We start from the raw sequence: 26,926 nt of genomic DNA, 5'->3' as shown, positions 1-26,926 counted from the left end.
CAAAACAAGATGACACAGCTGATGTGCTCTAAATGAGTACAAGAATGTCCAAAAGAAACAAAAAAAAGAGAAACCATGTATGTGTACATAAATGAGCTCACATTTACTCATGTATCTCACACACATTCCCCAGCTATCTTTCATGTTGAAGAGAATGATCTTCAAACAGTTATTTATCAACAATGCCTTGGGAGATTTTGTAATGTGGTTTAAAGAATTGCACAAAGCTTTAATTTTTAGGAAAAAAAAAAGGATAACAGAAAATCATTAGCAGCTGAAGTGACAGTAGCCTTTAGGGACTGATCCATCTCATTGCTCTTAAAAGAGAAATTGGAGCACTAGAGACTCAAGCAACAGTTCATTTTCACTACCTGGGATTTGTCTTTATCTTCCAGAGAAAGACAACTTCCTGTAAAAATCTAGTTCCTTGGCTATTTGTGTACAAATCTGTCACCAAGCACAGTGTTACTGACAGATCTATTTGGAGAGTGCATGTGAACACACTCAGTTCTAAGTTATGGTTAATTGGGTTTTATTGAGCTGCAGCAGAAAATCGCTCTGAATTTCACATTGCATGATGCTTGTTGATAAAAATCACTTAGTACACACCAAATACATATTCCAATGTTTAAAACTGAAAATACATTTTTTTGACATTTCAAACATTTTCAGAATGATGCATTATAATTATATGTATAGCAGATTCATTACAATATTTTGTGCTTTTTGTACTAACAAGAAACCCAGTAACAGCAGAATAATTAGTAATCATGGATAGCTGGAAAAGTTGCACAAATTGATTATAATTTTAAAATATCTATAGAATTATGAGTTATAATATCTGGTATGGGCATTACTGGCTTCACAAACCAATTTGAAAGGGGATTCTAGCTGCCAGAATCGTGGATGTGTGATATGTACAACAAATTCCTATATTCTGAAATATGACACAGTAGAAAACAGTGCAAAAAACCTGCTCTATCTGTCACTAGATGAAGGATTACCAAACAAAGGATAAAAGAAGAGAAAAGATGAACTAGAGCATTAAAATATCTATATTTAAAAAGCTACACAAAAACCAACCCAATTTTTAATGAACTAAATAAAAGCCCTACAGGAAATACAGAAGACGATGAACTACAAACAGAATTGTTAGAGTGATTATGCAAGATATACATACATCTTACATATGTAAGAAATCTCTTCCTCAGAGCCAGATGGCTTTCCATATTAAAACTATGACATCATTGAAAAATATGATAGCTAAGTGTATAATCATATTCTACAATAAGATGTTCCTGCCAAAATTAAGAATATTAAAAAAAAACCCCAAACACTAATATGTATGCACCCTACTGCAGGTTTGCACTATAATTATATAATGCAAGTACCCTCAGGAAATAAGTTTTGAGTTCACAGTTAATAGAATCAAGTAATGAATAGGCACAGCCTTGCCATGACTATGACAGTGATCCTTAAAAATCCTACTAACAACATTTTCACATATGGTTATGAATTAGACTTCTTAAATTCCAGGTATACTATTTCATTTTAACACACTTTTCCTATCTGTTAGCAAACAGAAATATGTGTTAGTTTTATTCTCTTGTCAATCAATGTGTTTATTTCAGCGTATACATCACCCACTAAATAATCTGGAGCTCAAACAAGTCGAGCATCTTCCATGAGAGAATCATTACACAGGAAAGTTTTCTCTTAGTATGAACAATATAGCCATATCAGGTAGAATATATGCAAATTTTTGCATTAATTTAACTTTTAGGAAACATTTGAAACATCTATTGCAAAGAAGGATAATTACCTAAAATCTGAAGGCATTTTCACCCTACATTTGTTCACACAATGAAATCCGTTGTAATCACAACCAATTTTATACAGGTAGCTCAAAGAGTGTGAACTCCATCAATATGAACAACATCAGCAGCAGACAGAAATAATATCTGTGCTTATAACAACAGTTGCCTTATTTTGAGAGTATATCAGACCAACTTTACTGATCCATCAATCTATGGACCATAATTTTCTCTACAATCAATTGAATTCCATCTTTGACAGAAGTGTAATATTTAAATAGTTTGTTAAATACTGCCAGTGCAGTGATAAAGAAAAGCTGAGGTACTGTATGTCCTAATACTTAAAAGAGCTTGTAATAGGATAATGAAAGCATTGCAATGCTCACTTTATGACATAAAGTGACAAGACTTGGTTCCTCTATCTGACTTTTCCACTCCCTAAAGCTTAAAATGGAGAGAACAACAATCCCAACATTCATATGCCTTTGATATAAAAATTCAGTGCTTGAATTATCAATGACAATTGATATTAGCAATTTGTAATTTGTATTCAATATTTATCCTTTTTGATAACAAGCAATCATGTTTAAGTCTTACCAGACATATTTACTTTAGAAAAAATGTTAAAAGCTGTTACCACTGATTCTTGTAAATAAACTTATTTTTCCTTTTACAGATTAATTAAAATAGATTCTTTCTGAATGGGAGTGAAAAAAAATATCAAAAGCTCAGTTTTAAAACACAGTGCTATTCATGACAGTTCTGTAATTTGATTCATGCAAATCTGTCAGAGAAAAAAAAATCAACGACAATTTAATTTCAAACCTTTCTCAACCAGCTGCTGAACAATTTATGCACTACTTTTCTATTTTTACCGCAGGATAATGACAATGATGGATGCTTTTCCTTGGAAATAAATATTCATTAAGCAGGCTCAGATCAAACCTATACCCTTCCAAAAGCCCACAAAATGTGCAAGACCCATTTGCCTTTTCTAAGAGATTTATTTAGGTGGAAGATGGAACTGTGCCCACAAATGCATCTCATAACAATTTAATAGTTCAGTTAAATTAAACCTATGCTAGTACTTACTTGTAACCTCAGTAATCAATATTATTAAAGTCGATGTCAACTCCAATAATAGCAAATATATGTGGGTGAACAACAGATTAGTTATGGATATAAATCAGCTAAAGCTAGCCCAAATGTAAAGCCTTAAGAAGAACTAGAAGGAAGTAATTTGCCACTAAACTTCCTGAGGTAGACCACTGTTTCTCCATCCAATCTCTTAATGAACAAAAGTTCATCAACAAGGACTAAGTAGGGGCTCATTATCCAGGATTTACATAGTCTACGTTTTTGGTTTTGCTTTTTTTTTTTTTTTTTGGTGCAGAAGGGATTGTTTAAAATGAAGAATGACAATTAGATTGGCATGTTTTGTGCTTCGATACTCAGAATTACTTTAATCTACAGGTACTAAATCAGCAGTGGCAAAAGAAACAGCCTACTGGTATTTGACACCCATTGATTGACATCCTATTTCCAGTTCTGTGCTTCCTTTGATCCAATACTTCACTGTTATGCTTCACTGCTCAACTATACTGCCTTGCTAGGAAACTGCAAACACCCTAATTTTCACAAGCTAATAACAGTATTTGAGTGTGTGCACATGTGTGTTTGTATAAATGTATAAATGCATAAAATATATAAGATCTATGAATGATTAAGAATTATAAACAGATGTGATTTTACAGAAGCTAATAGCAGCAAATGGATGTGGTTTTGTAACATATCCTCTGACACAGAACGAGATAAATGGGCTCATACAGAGGAAAATTCAGAGCATTTAGCCATGGCCACTGTCCTGATTCTCCCTCTAAGCTTCTTTCCTACAGCTGACTCTAGGCAAATTCCAACCTCTTTAGGCTAATATTTACTTTAAAAAAAAAAAAATTCCTTTCCCTAAATAAACACAGAAAAATGGAAATGTAGTCTTCTCTTCATGCTGGATGACAATTTGGAATTGCTGTAATTATATACAGCACTTGAGCTCGATTTTTTACAAGGCTTTCCTCACACAAACATTATTCTGCAAAAGCTGATAACTCATTCATCTACTTAGGCTTACAACTTTAATCTTATTCTCTTCTTATGTCAATTCTACGTTGGAAAAATTCCACCAATTTCAAAGGATTTCACTGTTGCAAGCATTGAACAAACCAGGCAGTAATATTTCAAGCATTGAAGAAACTACACAGCAATATTTAAAGTGATGCTAACAACACTGAATTAGCTTTTTCTTAACTACATTATCTAAGTATTGGACAACATTCTCTGTTTAGCTAATTAAACTGTAATAATAACTACACAGAGTACAGGCCCAATAAGACTTCAAGGTTTTTTGGTCTAACATGGAATGCAACAGCTAAATTTTATTTGGTTTTGCTCCTGCTCCAATAAAATTAATTTTAGAAATCATAGACTAAAATAAAGCAGCCAGAATTGGGTGTGGACAGGGTTACTTAGTAATTACTTATAACTACAAATCATAGAATCATAAAATCATTTAACCACTAGGATATGAGCTCAGTTGGTCAGAGCATGGTGCTTATAACACCAAGATTGTGGGTTCAATCCCTGCTTGGGACATTCACTTAAGAGTTGGACTTCATTATCCTTATGGGTCTCTTTCAATGCAGAATATTTTGTGATTTATATTGGAAAAGACCTAAATCAAGTCCAGATATTAACCCAGCACTGCCAAGTCCACCACTGAACCATGTCCCCAAGTGCCACATCTACACATCTAAATACCTCTGGGAATGGCAACTCAGCCACTTCCCTGGGCAGCCTGTTCCAATGCTTAATAACTGTTTCAGTGAAGATTTTTTTTTCCATTATCCATGCACAAATAAATTTTAACTGCAAATTCTGCCATTAAATATACAACTGTCTCTCTCCATCCTTTCTCTCCCATTCAAGGATGTAATTTGCAGATACCTTAATGCTCTTGTCCATGCAAATACAGGTAAGACAGAGAAATTTAAATGAACACTTCAGTGTTTTTAACATTTTGTCCCAGTGTGCTCTCATATATAAACATCTGTATAGGCACACATCACAGAGAGGGGCTTAGAACTCGAAAAACAGATGTCTCAGAATGAGCCAGGCTGCCAATATACAGCAGCCTCAAAATGATACCACCCAGTCATTGTAAAGAAAATCTTTCCATCTTACCTTGAGACACTCTTCTTGTTTGAAGAGATCCTCATAATCCTTAGCCTGCAGAACAGGAGAATTAAGGCGCTCTTCCACTTCAGACAAGGCTTGCAGAAGGTGAAGGATCTCTGCCAGGTATGTAGAAGGCACATGAGTGGTTTCCACAGTCCTAGTTTCAGTCATCACAAAAGTTGTATCTTCACGAACTGTTTGCTAGTATAGATATACAACAGAATGCTTCTTTTAGTTTCTTAACACTAGGCAAGCTTATAACTTAATGCAATTTCCAGTTCACAACCCAGAAACAATCAAAAGTAACTTCCAAAACAAATGCAGGAAATATTTGAGGTTTCTGACACAGATCGCTCATTCTCCACTTGTCTGTTTGAAATGGCAGGTACTGAAATTAATCCATGCAAGAGAGTGCAAACTTTTCTTCTGCTCTCCAAAGAAATGCAGATAGGAAATGCAAGAGTATGCTGAGATTATGATGTTACTGAGATTTTAGTGCTAGCCCATTCATTTAAAATCATCACACCTCTTGAAAAATCTGTCCTTCATTATAGAAATTTCATGCATGCCAGGTCTAAAATATGAAATAATTTCAAGGTATCAAGTAAAATAATGACTTGTGTAATAGACACAATTCCTTAAATAAAATGCAATACAAAACAACTATGCCAACACTACACTTTCAAGATTATATTAAAAACTTGCTCTTTAAACTAGCAAGTGCAGTTGGAATTTCATGGCTTGAAAGGTCTTTAATGCATTCTTATTTCTAAAAGAAAACTCAGCAACACACCTCTTCATGAAGTTGGGGTTTTTTGTTTGTTGTTTTTTTTAATCTGGAAAAATATGAAATAGACACCCTATTCTGGAAGCACATGCATACACCAAATGTAAAGACATCCCAGAATGTTTTGGTTCCAAGAAAACACTTAGCTGATCTATGGCATTTGAAAGCATCTTAACATACAACGCGACAACAAAATGGCTGTTTATGTAAATTCTCTGTATTTCCCATTTGGTTTGTTAATGAATCATAGATAAAAAATGTAATACCAAATGTGTGTTTTGGAGAAGGGAGACCTGTGATTGCTTCTGTTAACTAAACTCCAAATACTAGATCACCTGTATATACATTAGAAAAGGCAAAATTTAAGATATCAATTATTTGTGGTTTCATAAGTGTGTTTATGGATTCCTACTGTGGAGCCAAGATCCTGTGTGTTTGAAGTCTGTCTTTTCAAAAATGTGTACTTTAATTATTGAGGACCTCAAAGAATTTTACAAGTAATTGTTGCTAAATGTTCAAAAATTATACTGTTTAGATGCTTCACTCCTAACAGAAAATTATGGGTTTTGGAGCCATTTATGTGAAAGACAATTGATCAATGGTCCTGAAGAAAACAGTATCACTATTTAGCTACACAGTATGCAAAAGAAAACAAATATAAGCACACACTACCTCAGCAAGGTGTCTCATTTTAATTCAGGATTTATTTCTCTCTTCAGTTACCGGGCTGAGTCATCTGGTTCTTCAATTTTCTTTAGAGTCTTAAAATATGCATATACACACTCTAGAAGATGTATGCATATCACATATAAAGCCCATAAAGTTATCTGTAGAGTTGTGCAATTCTGTTGCATTTCTTATGGAAATTTAATTGCTTTGCTTACACTTTTCTCACTAAATGACTTTCTCAGTACATCTGCTAACATTGAAACCTCTCTAATTACCACATCGCTGCTATAATTTTTATTATTTGAAATAAATTCCCTTTAAAAAATTGTGCTTGACCCCCATATGTTTCATGAATCACACGCTCTGCAAGAATAACAGTTTACTCCAGTAAACCTAAAGGAAAAGCTGTCCCAGCTGATTAGAAAAGGTGAGAATCTCAGCAGGTCACTGAGACCTGCATGGAGCAACATATTTTAATTCCTCCAGACTACACTGTGACACTTTCACATGTAGCAATGAACTTCAGACCCACACAAGGAACATTTTAACTATAACTGTGTTTTTCTTTTTGACTGAGAGGACAGAATATTTGTATTCACAGTAATGAAAAGAGCACGCTAGATGTGCAAGGTTTTCACTCAAAAAGAGGTCACATGAATATGTAAAGCAACATGCAAAATACAATTAGTTACTATAGTTGTATGAGATTAGCCTATCCTTTTCAACCCTAATTTAGGCTACTAAATGTATGTACACACCTGTGCACATGCATGTGTTTAGATAAAATAAACTCTGTGCTTTCTTGCTCTAAACAATTTCTGAAACTATAGAAAAGTCAAATGGAAATTGGATATGTGAGCACTTCATGGATATCAGTTTTTTATAGTGGCAAAATTTGGTACCTTTCAATCCCTGCTATGGAGAAAAATGGGATGTATGCAAACATAATCACACTGCCCTTATGGGAAACTTTAAAGTCATATTTTTCATAAATGGATGATTACTTTTATACTTCTACTATTGTTTATAATGTTATATAAACTGTAAAATACTAGTCAGAGGAACAAATAAATAAATAAATAAACAAATGAACACAGGGAAGGATATCTAAAGGTAGAGGCCTATCAGAACCTGCCCTCATATTTGGTACATTATTTCATCCCTTATTCTAAAAATGAGTCACAGTCAAAATAAATTAGCTCCTGAATACTATTTAAATAAAAGTATTGAAAGTTTTATACTGCTTTAGAAATCAGAAATTTTATACTGCTTTAGGATTTAGAAATCTATCTTTCCTTCAGTGACAGGATCATGACAGACCCCACAGCAGAAGTTGGCATTTTGCACCAAGGAATGGAGGGTAAGGCATGTCCAGAACTGACAATTTCAATCGGCAAAGGCAAACATTTTAATTTGTCCCAGTGTTCCCTGGAACTGCCTAACAATGGAAGATAAAACAGGCAGAATCCTTCCTTATATTCTGGATAAGCATCTTTGCTAGAAATGCAAAGCTGAAACTGAATCATATCCTAACACTGGGGTGAGATAAAACTTACAAAAGGCGATCACAGCAGCTGGGAGCAACTACTATTAAAATAATATTAATTCAGTAAAGATACATCTAATTGCTGATGCCAAAATGACTCATCAGAACCATGGCTGGTTAAGATTTTATAAGGATTAAAAATCAATAGGAAAGTGGAAATTAAAGATTTAGATAACCATTTAAGAATAGGTTTGGATAAGTTGAATCTGATAAAATGGCAGAATGCATTAGAGTTATTTAAAAGTACTTCAAATAATATTTAAATATTTAAATTAAAAATATGTAACTGTCTCTCTGTGTCTGTCTATATGTGTATATATATATATATATGTATATATAAAACACAAATAAATTGTTTAGTGATTGGAAAATGCTGAGGTTACTAGCTATTTCCTATATTACTATTTCTGTAAAATACAATTTTAGTGATATTGATCTCTTTTTTCCTTGATTGTCAGTGATATAATGACATGCAAATTATTTATAGTCTATGAAAAATCAACTTTTTTGTAAGTTTTCACATTTCATGGATTGCTTTTTACCAAGTGTTATCATGTCTAGAAGAGTAAATTGAATTTTCATCCCCATCATTACATAATTTTAATTAAGGGACATAATCCCTCCATACACAAGACTCCACCTGAACTGATTTCATTGAAAGTTGCCATGCTCTACCAGGTGCAACAAAACCATTAGAAAAACATTCATGAATTGTCCCTTGCAGGGAAGGCCAAAAAACAAAAACAAAAACAAAAACAAACAAACCAACCAAATAAAACAACAGCAAAACCCCCAACAAAAAAGTACTTGTATAATGCAGGTTTTGATGATAAATTCACATACCTTCTCCAAAGAAACACTTGTGATCATTACTGCCTACATCTAACACTGTGCTGGCATCAGTGCTAACCAGTGTTGGAGAATGCTGTTAATTTCCTTTTAACAGTGGAAATTTCAGTGTTAAAGCATCTTTCACCTGTTTCAGTGTACACATTTCCTTTCCTCTTTTTGCAGAGGGAATAATCCCAACATTACTTTTTCTGTTCAAGAGTTTATACCCAAAAAGCCTCCATGTTTTTTGTGTTAGATCTTGACAACTGTTCCATTTTTGGTCCCTTCTCATGACAGGCCTCCAAACCTTTGTGTCTGTGTTTTTGGTTTAATAATTTCACACAAACATGGGAGGAATAAAGTGGCAAAACACTCCCATCTGCATTGCTGTACCTCAGCACTGCTCCTGGCAGCATCCGGATGAGAAGTTCAGGGAAAACAAACAAATGTGCCAACTCCTGAAGTGAAATTACACTTGAGGATATATTCTTTACAAGCAGCTGTTTATCTATCACCTCTGCAGAATAAACATGGGTGTGCTACACATACAAACAAAAAGGAGTAGACACCTTCTGGACCAAGGCAGTGATACCTCAAATGGTCAAAAAAACTTGTGAACCACAAGGTATTTGCTAGCCCATGTTCACCATCAATACAGCCAATGAAGAATTAGACACACAAAAGTATGATAAAATGCTATCAGAGGCCAATAAAACCCCTTTAAAGTACGTATTTATTCAAAAAGCTTTTATTCACCCATTCCAATGCTAACTTTGAGGGGTGAGGTCAGCTAACATTCAGAAAAATTAATTCTGCCTTCAGTGTTGATAATGTATCTTACCTGTTTGTGTATATATGTAGAAACATCAAAATTATAGTAATAATATGGAATTTTCTCTATTAGGGTGGATGGCCTTAGTCAATCACAAACAAGTTATCTATCAGTGCAAGAAGAAGCATCTCTTCCAAGTACACAGAGACCTAAATCCTCGATGCAAGATTAAAAATTTATAAATTCCTTATGTAATTCTATGAAGACAAGACCTTAAAAGGCACTTGGAAACAATAAAATATCCTTTAAATATTGAAAAAAAACCCCATTTTTAAGTAAGAACATAAATATTGTCTCATATATATGAATTTTTTTCCACTCATGTTGCCGAGTGGTTGCAGTCCACAAAATCCTGCACATTGCAACACTTAAACCATATAGTTTAATGCTTGTGTCTGATTTAATCACTGACATATAAAAAATAGAAACTTTAAAAATACACATGACTATTTTCAGCACTGTTCTTGGACAGAGAGTGCTTTATGTCTTCACAACACTTCTCTGCTAAGGCATACCTTACTTGAGAAATGCTGCTTGAACAGCTTTTCTTCTGTAATAAAATGAATCTACTTGATCTACACATAAAATTAAATAAAGCCAGCTAAAATGAAGCTATTCCTAATAATGGTATTAATCAGAAAACATTTCAGTAAATTTGGATTCTAGGAGTAACAATAGAAAATTGCAGCCTTTGATATTGAGAACCATCAATCAAAAGGCATCAACCAGCATAAACTTAATTCCAATTAAATCATAACTTGATTGAAATGCAAAAGTTTTCTCCATAAAAAAAATTTCTCTTTCCTATATGCATAGGCCTAAATTATGGGTTATCTCCCAATACCTCAGATAGTTCTGCTACACTCTGATGAGTGCATTCTTTTCCTATTTAGACATGGTGGGGGTGGAGGAAGAGGAGAAGAAAGAGGCAAACAAAAGCTACAGTAATTAATTTAAAATATTAAATTCAGCATATTCATAGTTGAAAACTTGGTGGGGTTTTTTTTTGGGTTTTAGTTTTGGGGTTTTTTTTTTTTTTATTTTTATGTATAGTTTAAAAGCTGTGACAAAGCATTTTGGTGCCACAGCCAATCCTTTGTGCTCCTCACACCCTCATGCCTTTGGTGCCCTCCAGGATGCCAAATACATTCAGTCAAGTAGTAAAATTAACACCTTTGGCAACCCCTCTCTCAGTTGCCAAACAATGCTTTTGTTTTATTCTAGTTTAGATAATTGCTTCTAAATAGGAACTCTCTTCAAGCTGAGGCACATTGACTTGCACATTGAATCTAAAAGCAGCTTATCTGAAAACTTACCCAGCTCTCCTTACTAAAGACCTGCTAATATGCACAAAAGTGAGGGACTAAGATGATTCAGAAATTCCAGCAGTTCTGCTGTTAATTTTTAACCTAATAACTTCCACTGATATCTACTAGCTAAGCAAAGAGAAAAAGAAATTAATTTCAGCTATGGTGAGACTGGGGCAGAAGACTCTCATACAATTCAGAGTATGTGATATAAGTAATTTTTTCAGAAAAGAAAATAAATGTGTATCTTATACCACATCTGCAATGTCATCACCTCCTGAAGAAAAACAAAGTAGAGTGGCATTATGACATTATTGACTAATTTGAACTACTGGGGTATAGAAAGTGTCTCTTGTTTTAAATAAACTATGCATATATCTTAATTAATTCTGATAATGATGGCATATCTCAATCTTAATAATTGCAGTAGAGCAAAACGGATAAAGAAATCTGTAGGTGTGTCATGTAACTTTAAACAGATATTTATAACATTATAAAAGGAATTATTAAATCTATTAACGAGTATATCTCATAAGTATTTACCAAAAACTACTCAAGCCATGCACAGTTAGCAGGACTTTTTTTTTTTTTTTTTTTTTGAGTACCAGTGAGCCAAAAGAGATAGCCATTATCAGTATTAGAAATCAGGAAATAAGCAAATATTTATGTTACATTTTGTAATGAGAAAAATCAGACCACTGCAAAATCCACATCCTAGACTGGTTTTCAACAAGTACTATAAAATGCTGTTTAGAATTTTGTAAGTATTTAACTGGAAAATACTTTTGTAATTGATTTCTATGTGTTACCTTCCAGTAGAGAAAACATAGTTGGAAGGTTTTATATGCTAACAATAGAAAACATAAATCCAGAGGAGTTAGCCATTTCTTGCATTGATCTGGTAATCTTTCACACCTAAAAAAATACATACAGACATTATACATGTCATACTTCAGTAAATACCTACTTGACACTACAGAAAATTAAACTCTTGTAGACATATCCTACATCCCTGCAGCCATAATGTCCAGTTGTAACAGGCTCTATTGGTTTTGTTAAACCAGTATCAGCCACACAACAGAAAATATCCAAAAGAATAGAAGGAATTTCAAATTATTTTTTCCTCAAACTAGAATTTCAAAATCATGTTTCTTGGGCAGTGACAAGCTATAGAGGTGAAACAGTGACAATAATGGCAGAATTAGTATGCCATAACTTGCTGGACATCAGCCTTCTTAAGAACAGATTTTGGTCAATGCCAATTTATTTAATTGCTGATTTATTAAGACTACAGAAGTGCCACAATCTTAAATTGTATTTATGTTACATGAAGATTTAGGGCTGTCTTGAGTATGTATGTGTAACAACTGACTGATCACCAAGAACCAATTAATATTAGATAAAGCTCAGATATGTTGGAATACAAACTATTGATATCTGAATTGACTAAACCATTTTGAAATTGACTGCTGGTTTGTGATTCTAACTTTCCAGACATTTATGCAAACTAAATCTGTTAGGAAATGTTGACATAAATTAGGACATAAACTAACAATAGCATTAAATGCACACATTCATAATGAGTGCAAAGAGCTTCAGAGAGCAAAGTCCTACACCTTAAACTCTGACACCTTCCAGAAATGTTAAAAAGTGTTATCTTATTATCTTCTATTTTTCTTCTATGTTTATAGAGATACAGTCATACATAATAACAGTGGGTTTTGTTACTTAGGCTGATTTTGTTACTTCAAGACATAGGTATGTTTCTTTAAGTAATGTGAGCAAAATTGCTGTCCAGCCAGAAGTTTTGAAAGCTAATTAAATATGCAGACATAGATGTGCAGCAGCACTCCCACTGTACATCTACAAATTTGCCTCCTTCTCCACCTGTGTGTTTACCCAGATGGATCCATGAAAGAAAAAACAACAAAAAAAAAATAAAAACCCCACAAAAAAACCCCAAAAAACAAACCAAAAAATACCCATCCATAAGTGCTGTTGACATTCCAAATTGTAGACAAGAGATGAAAATCATCTCCTCAAAAGATACAGTCATTTAGGGCCAGATCACTCTGCAGGAGGTATTTTCCCTTATTACTTAATGAAATAATATGGCCAAGTAATTTCTGACACCAAAATCCACACCATGTAATTTATTACGCTAATAAATCATAATATGCTGTAGCAGAGAAAATAAGATGGTAATTAGCTGCCCTGTTTTCCAAATAACTGGGTAATTATAAAGAAGAAAATATCACAGCAGGATAATGCTCAGTTTAGTCTGAAAGGGGAGACCACTGGGTGCTGTGCTGCACATGATTCTTTAACCAAAGGCTGGTGGTCTTGTTTCCATCCCAACCACACCAAGAACAGTGAGAAACACCTGTGTTATGGCTAAGACTACATTTATATAACCACCTCATAGAATTTAAAGACAAATTTCTAACCCTGCTTTACTCCATGTTGCTGTAAGAGTTTTCACTCTCATGTGACGAGGTAAAGATGTCAAGTTTCACTTTTAAACTTAAGAATGAAATTTAGATCACTTCACTAACATTTAGAACAGATAACGAAAAAATGGTAAAGAAAAAATCTTTGGAATGTTCTGTCACACAATATTGGATTTTTAAACTTAATTCTTTTAAAATACTATAGCTTTGCAGTGATGAGAGGGAATACTGTACAGAATTAACAAGGAAATATGAGAGAAGACAAATATGCTTTAGAAAAACTCAAAATACCACAGTAAACTCGTTCACTTACATAAAGAAAAGCTATGGATTGTCTTCACTTAAATCACCACAACACTGCATACATTCATTTTAGATGGAGAAGATAAAGTGCATTTTAAAATGCATCTAGAAAATTAGCTCTCCTTGAGCTATACCAAAGACAATATCCATCTTCAGTGGATATTGTCCCACCTTTCCCATACCCTTCTTATCTTAAAGCAGACAGGAAATTAAAGTATTTTAAATACACTTAAGCTATTTGGAAAACATTTTCCTAATAGGAATTTCCAGGTTGATGGATGCTCGAAAATAAGTGTAAACATTCACGTGTGATTCTCTTCCCAAAGTTCCTCATTCATCCTCATGCTCTTTGCAGACCATAGTCAAAAAAGTCCAATCTTTATCCAGGCTGTGTAAAGCTATTTGTTCAAAATGGTGCCACTGCCACTGTCAGAAAAGTTAAATGGTGTCACAGGATCACCTCTGTGCTGTTCTTAAGAGACCCAAAGTGCACAGGTGAATTGGACACCAATCCATCACTGTATAGTTCTTTTCTCCAGTACATATTTTCCTGCTTTGTTTTTCTAATGTTTTTTCTCTCTTTTATTTCTCTCTCTCCTGCTCATTCTAGAAATAATGGAAAATTAGTTTGCCCCTTCCTCTTGGCAACCATTACTTGTTTCTTTAACACACATTTAAGTAAGGATAAGAGAAGAAAACCTCTTCATTCCAGTGCCAGTGTTTGTGAAAACAGTGGAAAACAGCAACTGAAAACAATGGTAGAATATTATCATTGAAGTATCCACGTTGTTTTGATGCACACAGATAATCAGGACACCAAGTCCTGTATATATCTGTGATATATTTATTTAAATCAATGTTTGATGTATAATTTAGAAAATATCTTGATAGATAAACATATTTTAATGGTAAAAAAAAAAATAAATTTTATTGAACTAACTAAATAGCGCTCCACAGGGAAATATTAACTGAAAATTTCAAGGTGCTCTTAAAAGACTGAAAGTGAACAAACTCTTGAATTTTGTATGTAAATTTGATCAGTCCTAAATCTGGTTCCAGAAGTTAATCACATACTCTCTCACCTGAAGTGATTTCCCAGTTAGGAGACAGGTATTTTGAATTTCTGAATGCTTTATGGGATCTTAAACAGAACAATGTCCTTTATTTGGGAAAATGAAGTTAGTACTAAAAGTGCTGGTATTTTATCCATGTTGTAGTAACTACTGAACTTCTCAAACTAAACCACTTACCTTATAAAAATAAATACAATTTTTGTATAACTATTGTCCTTATTCATTCTTGATCAACACATAGTCTAATTGGTATGAAAAAGCCAGTTTTGCCTGTTGTTTATCATTTGATCAATCCTGTATGGCCAAAATCCAGGCCCAAATATTTCAGGAGTAAAACGACCATAAATTTCAATACAAGATTTGTGTGTGTCACCAATAAAATTAGTGAAATGACTTAGGTAAACCTAATTTTTTTTTTGCCTGCATATACGATAATAGATACATAATTTTGACAGATTGCAAGAGATTCTCTCATCCTAAAAATATTCTTATTATTTCCAGCATGCATAGCTCAGCCAAGAGAGGCAAGCTGAAAGACCACCATGTATAACAGCAGAAAGAATGTTGAGTATCTTGATAAAATATGGTAATAGGACATTCACAAAATAAGAATTTACAGTGTAGGCTCTGCACCTGTGTTCATCTAGAAAATGTTTTCTAATGATGAAGGCCTTCAGCACTCTACACCCAGAGTAACTTCAGTCAGCTCAGGAAAATCTAAGCTGAGCCATGCCACAAACATGCTCATAGACTGTGGAAATGAAAACATTGGGAAAAAAAAAATCTAGAAAAGAGACATTAGGACAATTTAATTAAATTTAATCAATAGATCAATAACTGATTTTGATCCTGACTTGAATTAAGCTACCAAAATCTAGATTTTTCTCTGCAACAGAAACTGTTTTCAATACCACAGAAGAGTGGTTAAACTGCTTCAGAAAAACAGAATAACTGAAGATTCAGGTTTAGTCTGTAGCAGAGGGAATTGACAACCTTTCTGAAAATACTGTGTGACTGCCAAGGCTTAATGATTCCAGTCTGCAGAAGCACTTTCGAAATTATTCTCTTTTAACCACTCTAATGTTATTTTTTACTGATTTTTAAAAAATATATGCAATTTTGATATTCAAAAATTACACACTGTTTTAGGATTAAACTTTAAAGGCTTGTTTTTTGAAGAGTACCTTAAACTAGCATGGATTTCAGTGGGATTTATTGGTCAATCATAATTTAAAAATATTATCGTAAAATATTTCACCCTTTTTAATAAGTTATTCATGTTTCACTACTGATGTAACTACCAACTGATTTTCTGCCCACTGTTTGTTTTGCCACATTTGAACAAAGACTCTGTGTGAGAGCAGAAACTTGCGAGACAATAAGAAATTTTTTTTCCACTCAATGTAATTTTAGGATTTCTGCAGTTGTATTTATGTTTTTGTGCCCCCTGTTTAATCTGTGAATGCAATAAACCCACCTTTTCCCTCTAAAATGTCACATGTTACTTGCTGACAATTTTCACACAGAGGACCACTGTACCAAACTGAGTAATGTCTCAAAAATGTCATTAAACAGAACATGCATGTTTGAGGTAATATATCACACTCTATTCTCAAAAGTGGCAACAGGAAACTCCTTTTTATAAATATACACCAATATGCATTCGTCAATTAGTTGTTGGATATTTACTGCTATGTATTGGTGAGACAATGAGGATTTTAGATGGATCTATGATTCTAGAGAGAATAAATCCTACTAAGGTCATGGTTCCCACATCCTTCTGCCAGGTCTTCCCAACAAATACTGGGGAAAAGGAAAATCCAGGGGAGAATGATAATTCTAATTTCACACTTTGATATCAAAAATATATGAGCTCCAACAAAGGTAAGAAATGTAAATCTGCCATAAAGAATATAATTAAAGGTTTTCTTCAGTGCAGTCTTGCTATGTTTATTCAATGAAGCATAATGAATTGCAAGATACACAGTAAAAACTAAACCCTCCCTGATTTGTAATAACAACCTTCAGTTGTTAAATAACTCTTATTGAGTACATCATAAATTATAAATAAAGAATGCAGCAGTTTTCTATTTCTTTTGCTTTAAAGAAAAAATCAATTTTGTATTTTTATTGCACGGTTTTATTAATTTGTTGGTTAACATAGAAAATCTTGTGAAAGTTTTTTTTTGATGGTATATGCATGTGTTCAAGTGAATAGTTTGAATTTTCATTTTTCTTTTGTCTTTTAAAGTCTTGCACAAACAATTAATGAATCCTCACAACATCCCTGTGAGGTAGGTACTTCAGCTGTTTAAGAAAAAGAAAAAAAAAACCTCGAGAGATTCACTGTTTCACTAATTCAGCAAAGTCAAAACAGTAACAATAACAAGGCCATTGCACTTCTGACTCTGATTTGGGTCATGACAATATACTGCCTCTCTCAAGTCTCAGCAGCTTCTGTATAAATTTCAAAATATTTCATAAGAATACCACCTTAGTAAATGTCAACAGAGCAAGATATTTTTCATGAGAAATGAGAAGATACAGTAATTATCCAGTGTACATGTAAATTTCATTGAATGATGTTATACCCTAAATAAATACTGAGGTAGCCTTTTTGCATGAAATATTTGAGAATATTTAAAAATCTAACCTTTCAAGGTTATAAACATAGTATATAAATTATATATTGTAAGAATAAAAACATATGTAATGTTTACATGAATTTAAAAAGTTGGTGAGTATAATCCTCTGAGAAATTCAAAAACATGTTGATGCATCTACCATAGATATTTTAAAGAAAAATATGCTAAAATAAAGTTTATTGGTATGCTAGTAAAATTTTATAATGGACATATTCATCCACTGTCATGGTAGGTGGTGGGTGACATAAAAAAACCCATTGACAGCAGAATGTTTTTATGTAACTTGCATGCACAATCTGATTTCTTACTTGATTATCAAAGGAACAAATATATTCATTAAAAAAAAAGCCAACTCATTTACAAGACAAAGTGAATTTCGCTCTAGCTCCACGTCAATATAAACAATCTGCGACTGATTACATCCATCAAGTTTAATATAAACCATAGTAATCTGAATAGTGTAATCAGATGGAACAAGATTTAATAACATACAAACCAAAGTTAATGTTTCTCTGATTGCTTCCATTAGCTGCATAACTATCCAAAGTATTAGTTTTACATATACATTATGTAACGTAATATTAAAAAAGTTAAAAAATATACAATAAGGTACATTATATAGAGGACTGTATTTATCAAAAGTTTATACATATTGCTGATTTTTGGAATTTTTTTCCTTTTTTAAAACATAGTTTACCAAATATCAATTAAAAATAACACTTCCCATATTTAAATTTTCATGATACTGTCAGTATGTTCCACCTGCAATCTAAGTGCATTTCAAGATAAATAAATAAAATTATATTTTGAAGAAACACCCTTTTACCACTAGCACTTGAAGATTACAGAAAGCACATAAAGCAACAACTTCCTTGAAAGCAAATCTTATGTTTCTTCATATAAAATCAAAAGCCCAGAAGACAATGAGAAGATTAGCAGGAAGTGCAAAAGCAACCTCTAGTAAACTTCTAAATGGGTAACACTCAATACATATTTTGTTCATAAATCTGGAATAGTAACAGTTTATTTCCCTTGTATTTACCCAGTTATTGCAGCATGTATAAACCAGTAAAAATAATTTCATTTTATATACAACTAAACAAATCAGAAGACATGAAGATGGTTCATAAAATTATGTTTTCATCCTGTCAAATTTAAAGTTACATTTTCTTACAAAAACTTCTTTGAGAATTCAAGCATTTGAAGAAGAGGACATTTATATATAATGTCATAAATTTTTTTCAAATCACTTCCTAAAGTGAGTATAACATGTTATGGACAAATAAAAAAACCAATTAAAATTGGCATGGGATGGGCAGTTTGGAAAAGACAACTTTTGTGTTTTACATGTTCAGTGAACAAAATAGATGCATGGTAAACTAACATTTTTAAACCGATAAATGTTATGGAAAAATAATGAGGCAACAGAAATAAACACAAATTTTTCATTGCTGAGTTTTTTTTAACTGACTGATTTAACTGAAGGGCAATTTTAAGACCAAAGCAGATCACTATTGTATTAGAGTATATAAAGCTTCCCCCACTTGCAGACAATAGGGCTTTTCTTATTAATATCTGAAGAGTTGACACTGACCCTGACGCTCTCACTGTTAGTAGGATGCTGTTAGTAGTAGCAGTTGCAAACATATGGGTTTGCCAGTAACAACTCACAATTTGTGCATAGTTGAGTCTTCGAAACTGAGCAAATTTGCTCTCAAACTCTTGCCAGCGCTTGCTGAGCTGTATCAGGGTTGGCTCCACTGCTTTTGCAGCCCCATCCTTAGACAAGCGTTCAGCCTGCCTGTGCACCGCATTCAGATCTTCCTTCTTCTTCTCCAACTCTCCACCAATCTCCTAGTGAGCAAAACCAATACAGGGCCCAGGACAGTTAGCTAACTAGATCAATCAACTTAAAATTAGCAAAATACTTCTGTCAGAAAATCCATTTCCATTTTATTGTCACAATTAAAATTTACAACTACTTCAATATCTTATTTTACATTTAAACAAAACAAAAATAACTGAAATTGAAGAACCTTCTTGGAGATGGGCTGTAGAGATCCTAAGGGCTACTACACTCTGAAACTGTCAGCAAAAGCCAGCAGTTTCCATGTTCAGATTCTTGCTAGTACACTTGATGGGCAATTGGAGAAATTATTTTCTCAATAAGGGTCAGCAGATTCAGGACAAATAGTGTTCCAACAGCTTACAAATATACTTTTAGATTCTTCAATGTATTAGTTAACTCCTATAGCACTCCGTGGGAAACTCAACAGAGAATGAAGCAAAGAAAGACGATGTAAAATAAACCAGGAAAACCTTTGACAGTATGTAAATAAATCTACAGAGTTTGACAGTGACATATGAATATGTTCTGATGAAAATGAATGTGCTAACATGAGATAGAGGTCATCCATATATCGGTAAGTCATTTGTTCATCTGGAACAAAGATACATAAAATCAATTACATTTTTTTCTAGAAAACATTTGATTCTTCTTAATACATTGCACACTTTTTGTATTATTGACAAAACATTATATTTAGTGTGTTTCAAGTTATTTATAAAACATTTTGTATAAGAAACAAATACAAAATATAGTACAACAAAGAAATGTCAGTTTGAACACAGATAACTAGGGTTTGTTTTACTATAAATAGAAATAAAGAACAGAACTAATAATTTTCTATATCTACAAAAGGGATTGTTTGTTGCATTTGCTTTCTTTTGAATTGATAAACTATCACTCAAAAAGATCTACCATTGCCAACCCAAAACAACATTACCTTTAGCTTCTGCTCATCTTTCTGGTCTGGCAGACCGGCTAACTTTTTCTCAATGTCATCCAGCCATGTCATTAGGTCATCAGCCTGCCTCTTGTACTGATACCATTGATGAGAAATCTCTAAAGCCTTTTTTCTTCTTTGAGCTCTCAAGTCCTGTTCACAGTGCAGACATTATTAGAATATGAATTATAGGCTTATAAAACATGAATCGGCATGTGTGCACACTGAAGGGGAAAAAGTGTACAAGGCTGATAATTTTTTAATTAAATGTTGATATTTAAAGCAATTATATGAGTAATTTAACATATTTACATCAGTTTAACAATTTTTTTTGTTTGTTTTAAAGGAGATTTCCTATTTCAGTGTTGTTCACATGTTGAATAAACCACTGAGACAGTCACCAATATTCAGAGAACTTAAGACTCTTACATAAATGTCAATATTTTACATAAAACACTTCTTCTCAGAATACTTACTGGACAGATGGAAACACAGCCCACTTAGTACCTAGCCAAAAGTGGGGCTTCTGTATTTGGTGGACTCCTGTGAATTTCTAGCCTGCATGAAAACTCTGCAGCTATTCAAATGAAAATCACCGCAATGCAGAAATGTTTGCAAAGACAGGTTTCCTTTTCCTAAATTAAATACCATGCACGTAAAAAAGTCTTGTGTTTGTAATTCTGCTTTATAAAGTATTAAAACTTCTCTTTAGCAGGAAGGTATAAAATGTTTGGTTTTTTCCCCTAAAAATGTTATTAAATATACATTTGCTTCAACTGCTCAACTTCACTCACATAGAATTCAGAGAATTTTTTATTTACTATAATTTCTTATTAAGAAGTAAATTAAAAAAATACTGGTACATTTTATATAAAAATACTTAGATTAATTTGCCTCAACCACTCCTGATTTTTTTCACCAAGATGAATGCCTTAACTGAGTCACCAAAAAGAAAATCTATCACTATACCATAAAAAACAGCCAGGGAGGATCTGGTCAATAGCATAGTGCTATAAACACTCTTCTTGTTTCTCCAACATAAAAATTATGAATTGCTTCCATTTAGCTTGGAACAGTCAAAGACACACCTAATAGATTTCATGTTTCTTTTAAATGTGGACAAAACAACAGTATATTCCAGCTATCCTTCTCCTGAATTCATACAGATCTGCAGAACTGTAAGAATTAGAATGAAATCCACAGAAAGGAAAGAGGTTACCTAAAAATAAGTAATAATACAATGTAAGGATGCCACGTTCCCCAAATCAAAAATAACTTAATCAAAATTATCAAAAAAAAGAAAAATTCTGCTTGCTGATGACATAAAAATTATTCTATAGTAGCCAGAGCCTATAGCTCCAGGTAATTACAAGGTGACTCCAACTGTAAGATTCTGTCTTTCCTCACTTTTATTTTTCCATGGAAAGATAACTCTTCCAATTATGCCTATTATCTGGTCCAGATAGGTCTCACCATGTGTGTTTCTAGGAACAATCTCACACAGTTTTACCTCCCAGATTGTGGCAGCTCAGAATTTTCATTTGTGATTTTGGGGTTCAGCCTCTTAGCTGCTATGTCTATTGACCACCTACCCTATTCCAGAGAGGCTGGAGCCACTCTTCTAATTAAAGAATGTAGTGAGTAAGTGTTTTACTGAAGGAGAAATTAGCTTTTTCATGGTCAGAAGTGTGGTATTAAACTGAGGATATAAGTTTGCAGGAACTGATTCTAACTACAGTCTTGACTGCTGTTGGAGAAATATAAAATGCACATAATATATTAAAATAGGAATTATCAAAGAAATTATAGTTGTCCACTTGGCAATCACACAGTTGTAATGTGAGGATAAGAAAGTATTTCTTAAGCTGGAGATTGTCAAATGCCGTTTGCAAGGCATCAAGAGAACTGTATGACAAAATATATCTGTAGCCAAATCGTTTTAAATTACTCATCTCTAAACAGTAATGACGACTCATTTAACAAAACAATGCCCTGGAATGAAGAAAAAAATGGTTTTAATAGCATGTGCTTATAATTGTAGCTCCTATACCTTGAGGGCATTATGTTTACTCCGCAACAGCTGCTGTTTTGTCTTTATTGCCTCACGTTTTTTCTCATCTGTGACTCCCTTTTGAAGTCTGTCGCCCCTTTGCAGCAATTCTTTCACTGTGCTCTCATCCTCTTCACTCTGAGTTAAAAAATAACCAATATAATCAGCTTTTTAATCTAATTATTACTTAAGTACTAGCAGATAGAGACTATGCTAAAGTAATCATATAACAGCTACTTGCAGCTCTATACTGAAGATCTAGTAACTTTTACTTGCTTTCTACAATATATGTAGAGGGATAAAATTAAGACAACACCTGAAAATCTACAGATATTTGATATAAGATTTCATGAAACATCCAGAATAACAGCATAAAAACATCAGAGGCAAAAACTTGAAATATATTTTACTTTCAAACAAAAAGAATAGATATATCTAAAATATTTTAAATCACTGTCAGCAGTGATTAAAATTTCCAGTATGCTTTGGACACCGGAATTCCTGACTATTCTGTGTATCACAACATTGCAAACCAACTATTCTGACAGGGAAAATTATACCACTAGGAGCTTTTTACATAGAAGCCACCTATGAATCTTTGAAGCTGAATCTATGTCACAGCTTCTGGGAGTGTCTTGAACCACACTAATTTATTTGATGCAAAGAAAGGGAACCAAATATGCTCAAGTAGTGGAAACTGCCCCATCAAACTTGATTCACTTAGAATTTACCACTGCAGCACATATAGACTTAAATTTTATTTTTCTTGCATAAAAAAAAAGTTCCTGTAAAGATTCCTTCCAGCATTGATATGAAACAGACAACTTTGAAGATTTCCTTAAAAATAACATAATATTGAGTCTTTATATTGGTTGTAAACAAATATATATTTGATCTTGCTGAGGACTCAAGAAGAGAGGGCTCTAAAGATGAATCTCCTTTATTGCCCAGCCAAGAAATGTCATCCCTCTGAAAATGACTCCACACACACAATTGCAATAGTAGCAAAGCACTGCAGTATTTTACTCCTCTTTTTCCTTTTCCTCCCCCACCTAATATGAATAAATGGTTTTACTACTTGCAGCGATAAAAAGTAAGTAATAAAGCTTACCACAGCCACAAAACCTATCTACATTAAATGCTTTAAGCAGATTGGTTAAGAACAAATTGGCAAGTGGCATTTCTTTTCATGAGCATTTATTTTAGTGAATGTATTCTTTTACTATATTGCCCATTTCAATACATCATTCTGACTTTTCCTGGTCTTCATACTGCTACAGAGATTTTAATATTAATTCCCTATTCTGTAATGCTGGTAGTAGCATGGAAGTCATCAATAACATTCCTGGTCTGCTTAGTGTTTTCATAAGGGACAAGAAATGGTTTTCTGATAAACTAAAAATTAAATTAGCACCAAAAATTTTAGTTAATGTTAATTTGGGACTTTTGATTTTATAATATAATAGCATAGCAACATTTTGCCCAAGTTATATCTAAAGATCTTAGCATAAATGTGGTTTTCTGATTTTCACACAGGTTTTTTCATCTCCTTGCTTATTTTGCTCAGACTTCCATTTCAACCAAATTACCATATCTTTATTGAAGTCCTCCTCTTTCAGATTCACTCCCTGCTGAATTTCAACCTCCAGTGGTTCAAGCATTTTTTGTATATCGTAGTCAAATTGCTCCAATTCCTTCAAAGGAATGAAGGGCTAAAATGGGAGAAATACAAAGTTTATTTATTTAAAGGACACATTTAATAGTTTTATTAGAAACAGAAATGAAAAGAGACATCTGTTTTACCCCCTATTGCTAAAACAATGCTGGGGTTTCCATCACACTGAAAAATATCCACACCATTCTCAAAGTATCCAAAGATACAAATAATGATATAAACTTATGTAGAATTTCCATGTAAGTAAACAAAAGAATTTTACAGAGTGAAAATTAAAAAGGAAAAAACAAAATACATTCTCACATTTGTGTGCAAGAACAAGTGCAAATAAATAGTATAACATAAGAATTTGTCTAAAAAAATAAATGTTTACACTATTTGGTTAGGTCTGGTTTGTCAGAAATTATTCATACAGCAACAAGCAGTCCATTCAGATAAAAAACCCCCTGCCATTAATAATTCAGAACACTTTAATGTTAATCTGGTTCAGTTTTGAAATCATTGTTCTTTCACACAGAATAGCAGAAGTGTCAGGTGAATTATACAAAACAAAGGACAGAAAATGTTTGTGTAAGATATTCCCCTAATAGTATTTTCTAACATGTTGGGAAAAAAATCAACAAAACTTTAGCTTTTGTTCCAAAAAGCCTCAACAAAAATTCAGGACCAAAAAAATGTTAACCAAACAAAATAGAGTCAATTCTTCCAAAAGAAACCACAGTATAATTATGATGCTTTAGTTTAATATTCAGTATTGGATTCTCCAAGAAGTGCTACTCATTAACAACAACGCATCGCCTTGTGTTGATCTGACCCAACTGCCTGTGAATAGTTTAATGTAAAATATACAGTATATTTATTAAGTGCATTGCAAATTATCAACAAAAAATATTTTTTTCTTTCAAAGCTTTAAATGCAAAAGCAAGAAAAAAAATCTCAGTGATTTTTGCACAAAATTTAGACTTAAAGGTAATTAATGCTTTTTGATGTTCTCTGAACTCTGGGACACACCTGTCTTCTTGCTAAAGAAATAAGCACATTGTATCCTAACTAGTTCTCTTTTACTCTTTCCTGTGACACAAGTTGTTATTATTATATGCAAAGTTTGTAATTAAGAGGGTAACAATAAGAATTAACTGGTTAAAACAAGAGACAGGATGTCGAATGAAATCTGTTCTCAGATGACCTGGAAGGATTAGGGTAAAAAAGTCTTAATTGTATCTGGTTGATTATTTTAACAACAAAGATTTTGCACACTTACCAACATTAATGGGAATGTAACAATGTATAATATTTATAGAGAATATTACTGTGCTCACAAATTTTCATTAAGAGGCTCAGAATTACACTTATCAAGCACTTCAACTGAGTTAGAAATAATAGAAAACTACACAGTAATTTCTGGTCAAATGCTCTGAAGGATATTTCCTAAGTACTTAAATCTCATTAAAAGACAAACCAACTAATAAAACTGGAATATAAAATTTATAGTCTCTGAAAAAGGCTAAAAACAATAACAAAGGGGAAAGTGGAAGGAAAAACACTAAATGAATTCCACTTGAAAATGTTAAGTCTCATTTCAGAACACTATGAACACTTTGTTACTTCAGGACATGAAAATTATATATTACCATTCACTGACTTAATGGGTCATTTCTTATTTACTTCTCTGTTGTACTGATTATTGTAAGTATTTTTAAAAAAATACAGTGAATTTGGAAACAGATGAGAAATTATTGAAAATAGATTATGAGAGCTTTCAATCCTTTTGAATTAATTTTTAATCTTTCACAGAGTGAACAATTTTACCTAAACATGGGGAAAAAAAGCAAAAACACTTAGGAAGCATATCATCCCATAATAATAATAATTTTCCAGCTCATGAAGCCGAAATCATAAGGAAAGAGCAATTACCTATATTATACATGTAGACAAAACAAACCACCCAGTAATTTAGTCGTTTATTCAAATGCATGTCGCAAGTTAGTAGAATAGTCAACCACTCAGACCAGTTTTTACCTCTCTATCTGATGCAATACTTATTATTATAAGCATCCTTTTTGAATCATATTCTACCTGTGCATTTTCCAAGGTCCTGGAAAAGGTCCCTTCAATTCTATTTTACCATTTTAATTTGTTTGCTGTAGTAATTCCTCTCATCTTGCTGGGCACTTCCTCTAAAAATCTTAGTGTGGTGCTGCCAATTCCAGCCCACCTTGCCTTCAGAAGTGAAAGAAAACCTGAGAGAGAAGGCTTCAGGTGGGAGACATTTGCAGGTTGTGTTCTGAAGGCTTTTAATCTTGATAAGCATTTTTTGTCCCTTCTTTGAGTGAGCCAACAACACACAGTGCAAACACTGAACCCACAATAAGCCATCTACAGGAAGTCCCATTTTTCCCTAAGATAGGCAATGATTTCACAGGATCCCACCAAAAGCTGCATCAGCTCTGCATGCTTACAAGAACACAGAAGTGTAAAATAAAACTGGGATGGAAATCCAGACTGCAGATAGCAGGAGTTCAGAGCAAAAACACCAAACACAGTTGTTTGGGTTTCTTGCAAAGATGTCCTCAGTCTACAGTTTACATGTGTAAGAAGTAGGTGAGAAGCAGAATACTACTGATGGCCATTAGGAAAAATAGACGTGATTTTTAGCCAGAGGACATTATTTTGTTCCAGAAATTAAACCTAAATAAACCCAAATACCCACAAAGATGTGCTAGTCAGGCAGGATACTGAGCCCTGCACAGACCCCAAACAACTCTTGGAAACCATGTCTCTTTGCTTCTCCTTTTTGCAAAGCGTATTCCCTGCTTTGCCATGGATCCTCTAAGCATTTATTTCCAGTGCTATTACAGTGACCAGCAACAATAGTTTAGATCAGGATCTATGTATTCCGTTTATCCTGCATACCAACCTGCATGGCT

At 33.2% G+C, this 26,926-nt stretch overlaps 1 protein-coding gene across 9 annotated transcripts in view; it reads right to left on the bottom strand.

Moving 5' to 3' along the window:
* Positions 1–26,926, bottom strand: part of DMD (dystrophin) — a 1,152,080-nt gene that overhangs the window by 568,045 nt on the left and 557,109 nt on the right. For all 9 annotated transcript variants that reach the window (XM_085049820.1, XM_085049818.1, XM_085049835.1 and 6 more), the window contains 5 exons: positions 23,914–24,036; positions 22,325–22,462; positions 20,275–20,427; positions 19,160–19,342; positions 5,052–5,246 (listed from right to left, as the gene is read on the bottom strand). In XM_085049820.1, the coding sequence (XP_084905946.1) occupies positions 5,052–5,246; positions 19,160–19,342; positions 20,275–20,427; positions 22,325–22,462; positions 23,914–24,036 (792 nt within the window). The remainder of the gene's footprint in view (positions 1–5,051; positions 5,247–19,159; positions 19,343–20,274; positions 20,428–22,324; positions 22,463–23,913; positions 24,037–26,926) is intronic.

This window comes from Lichenostomus cassidix, chromosome 1 (assembly GCF_008360975.1).
Source record: "Lichenostomus cassidix isolate B80296 chromosome 1, HeHo_3.0, whole genome shotgun sequence".
Lineage (NCBI taxonomy): Eukaryota > Metazoa > Chordata > Aves > Passeriformes > Meliphagidae > Lichenostomus > Lichenostomus cassidix.
The sequence above is the reverse complement of the archived record's forward strand: the minus strand, read 5'-3'. Positions and strand labels throughout refer to the sequence as shown.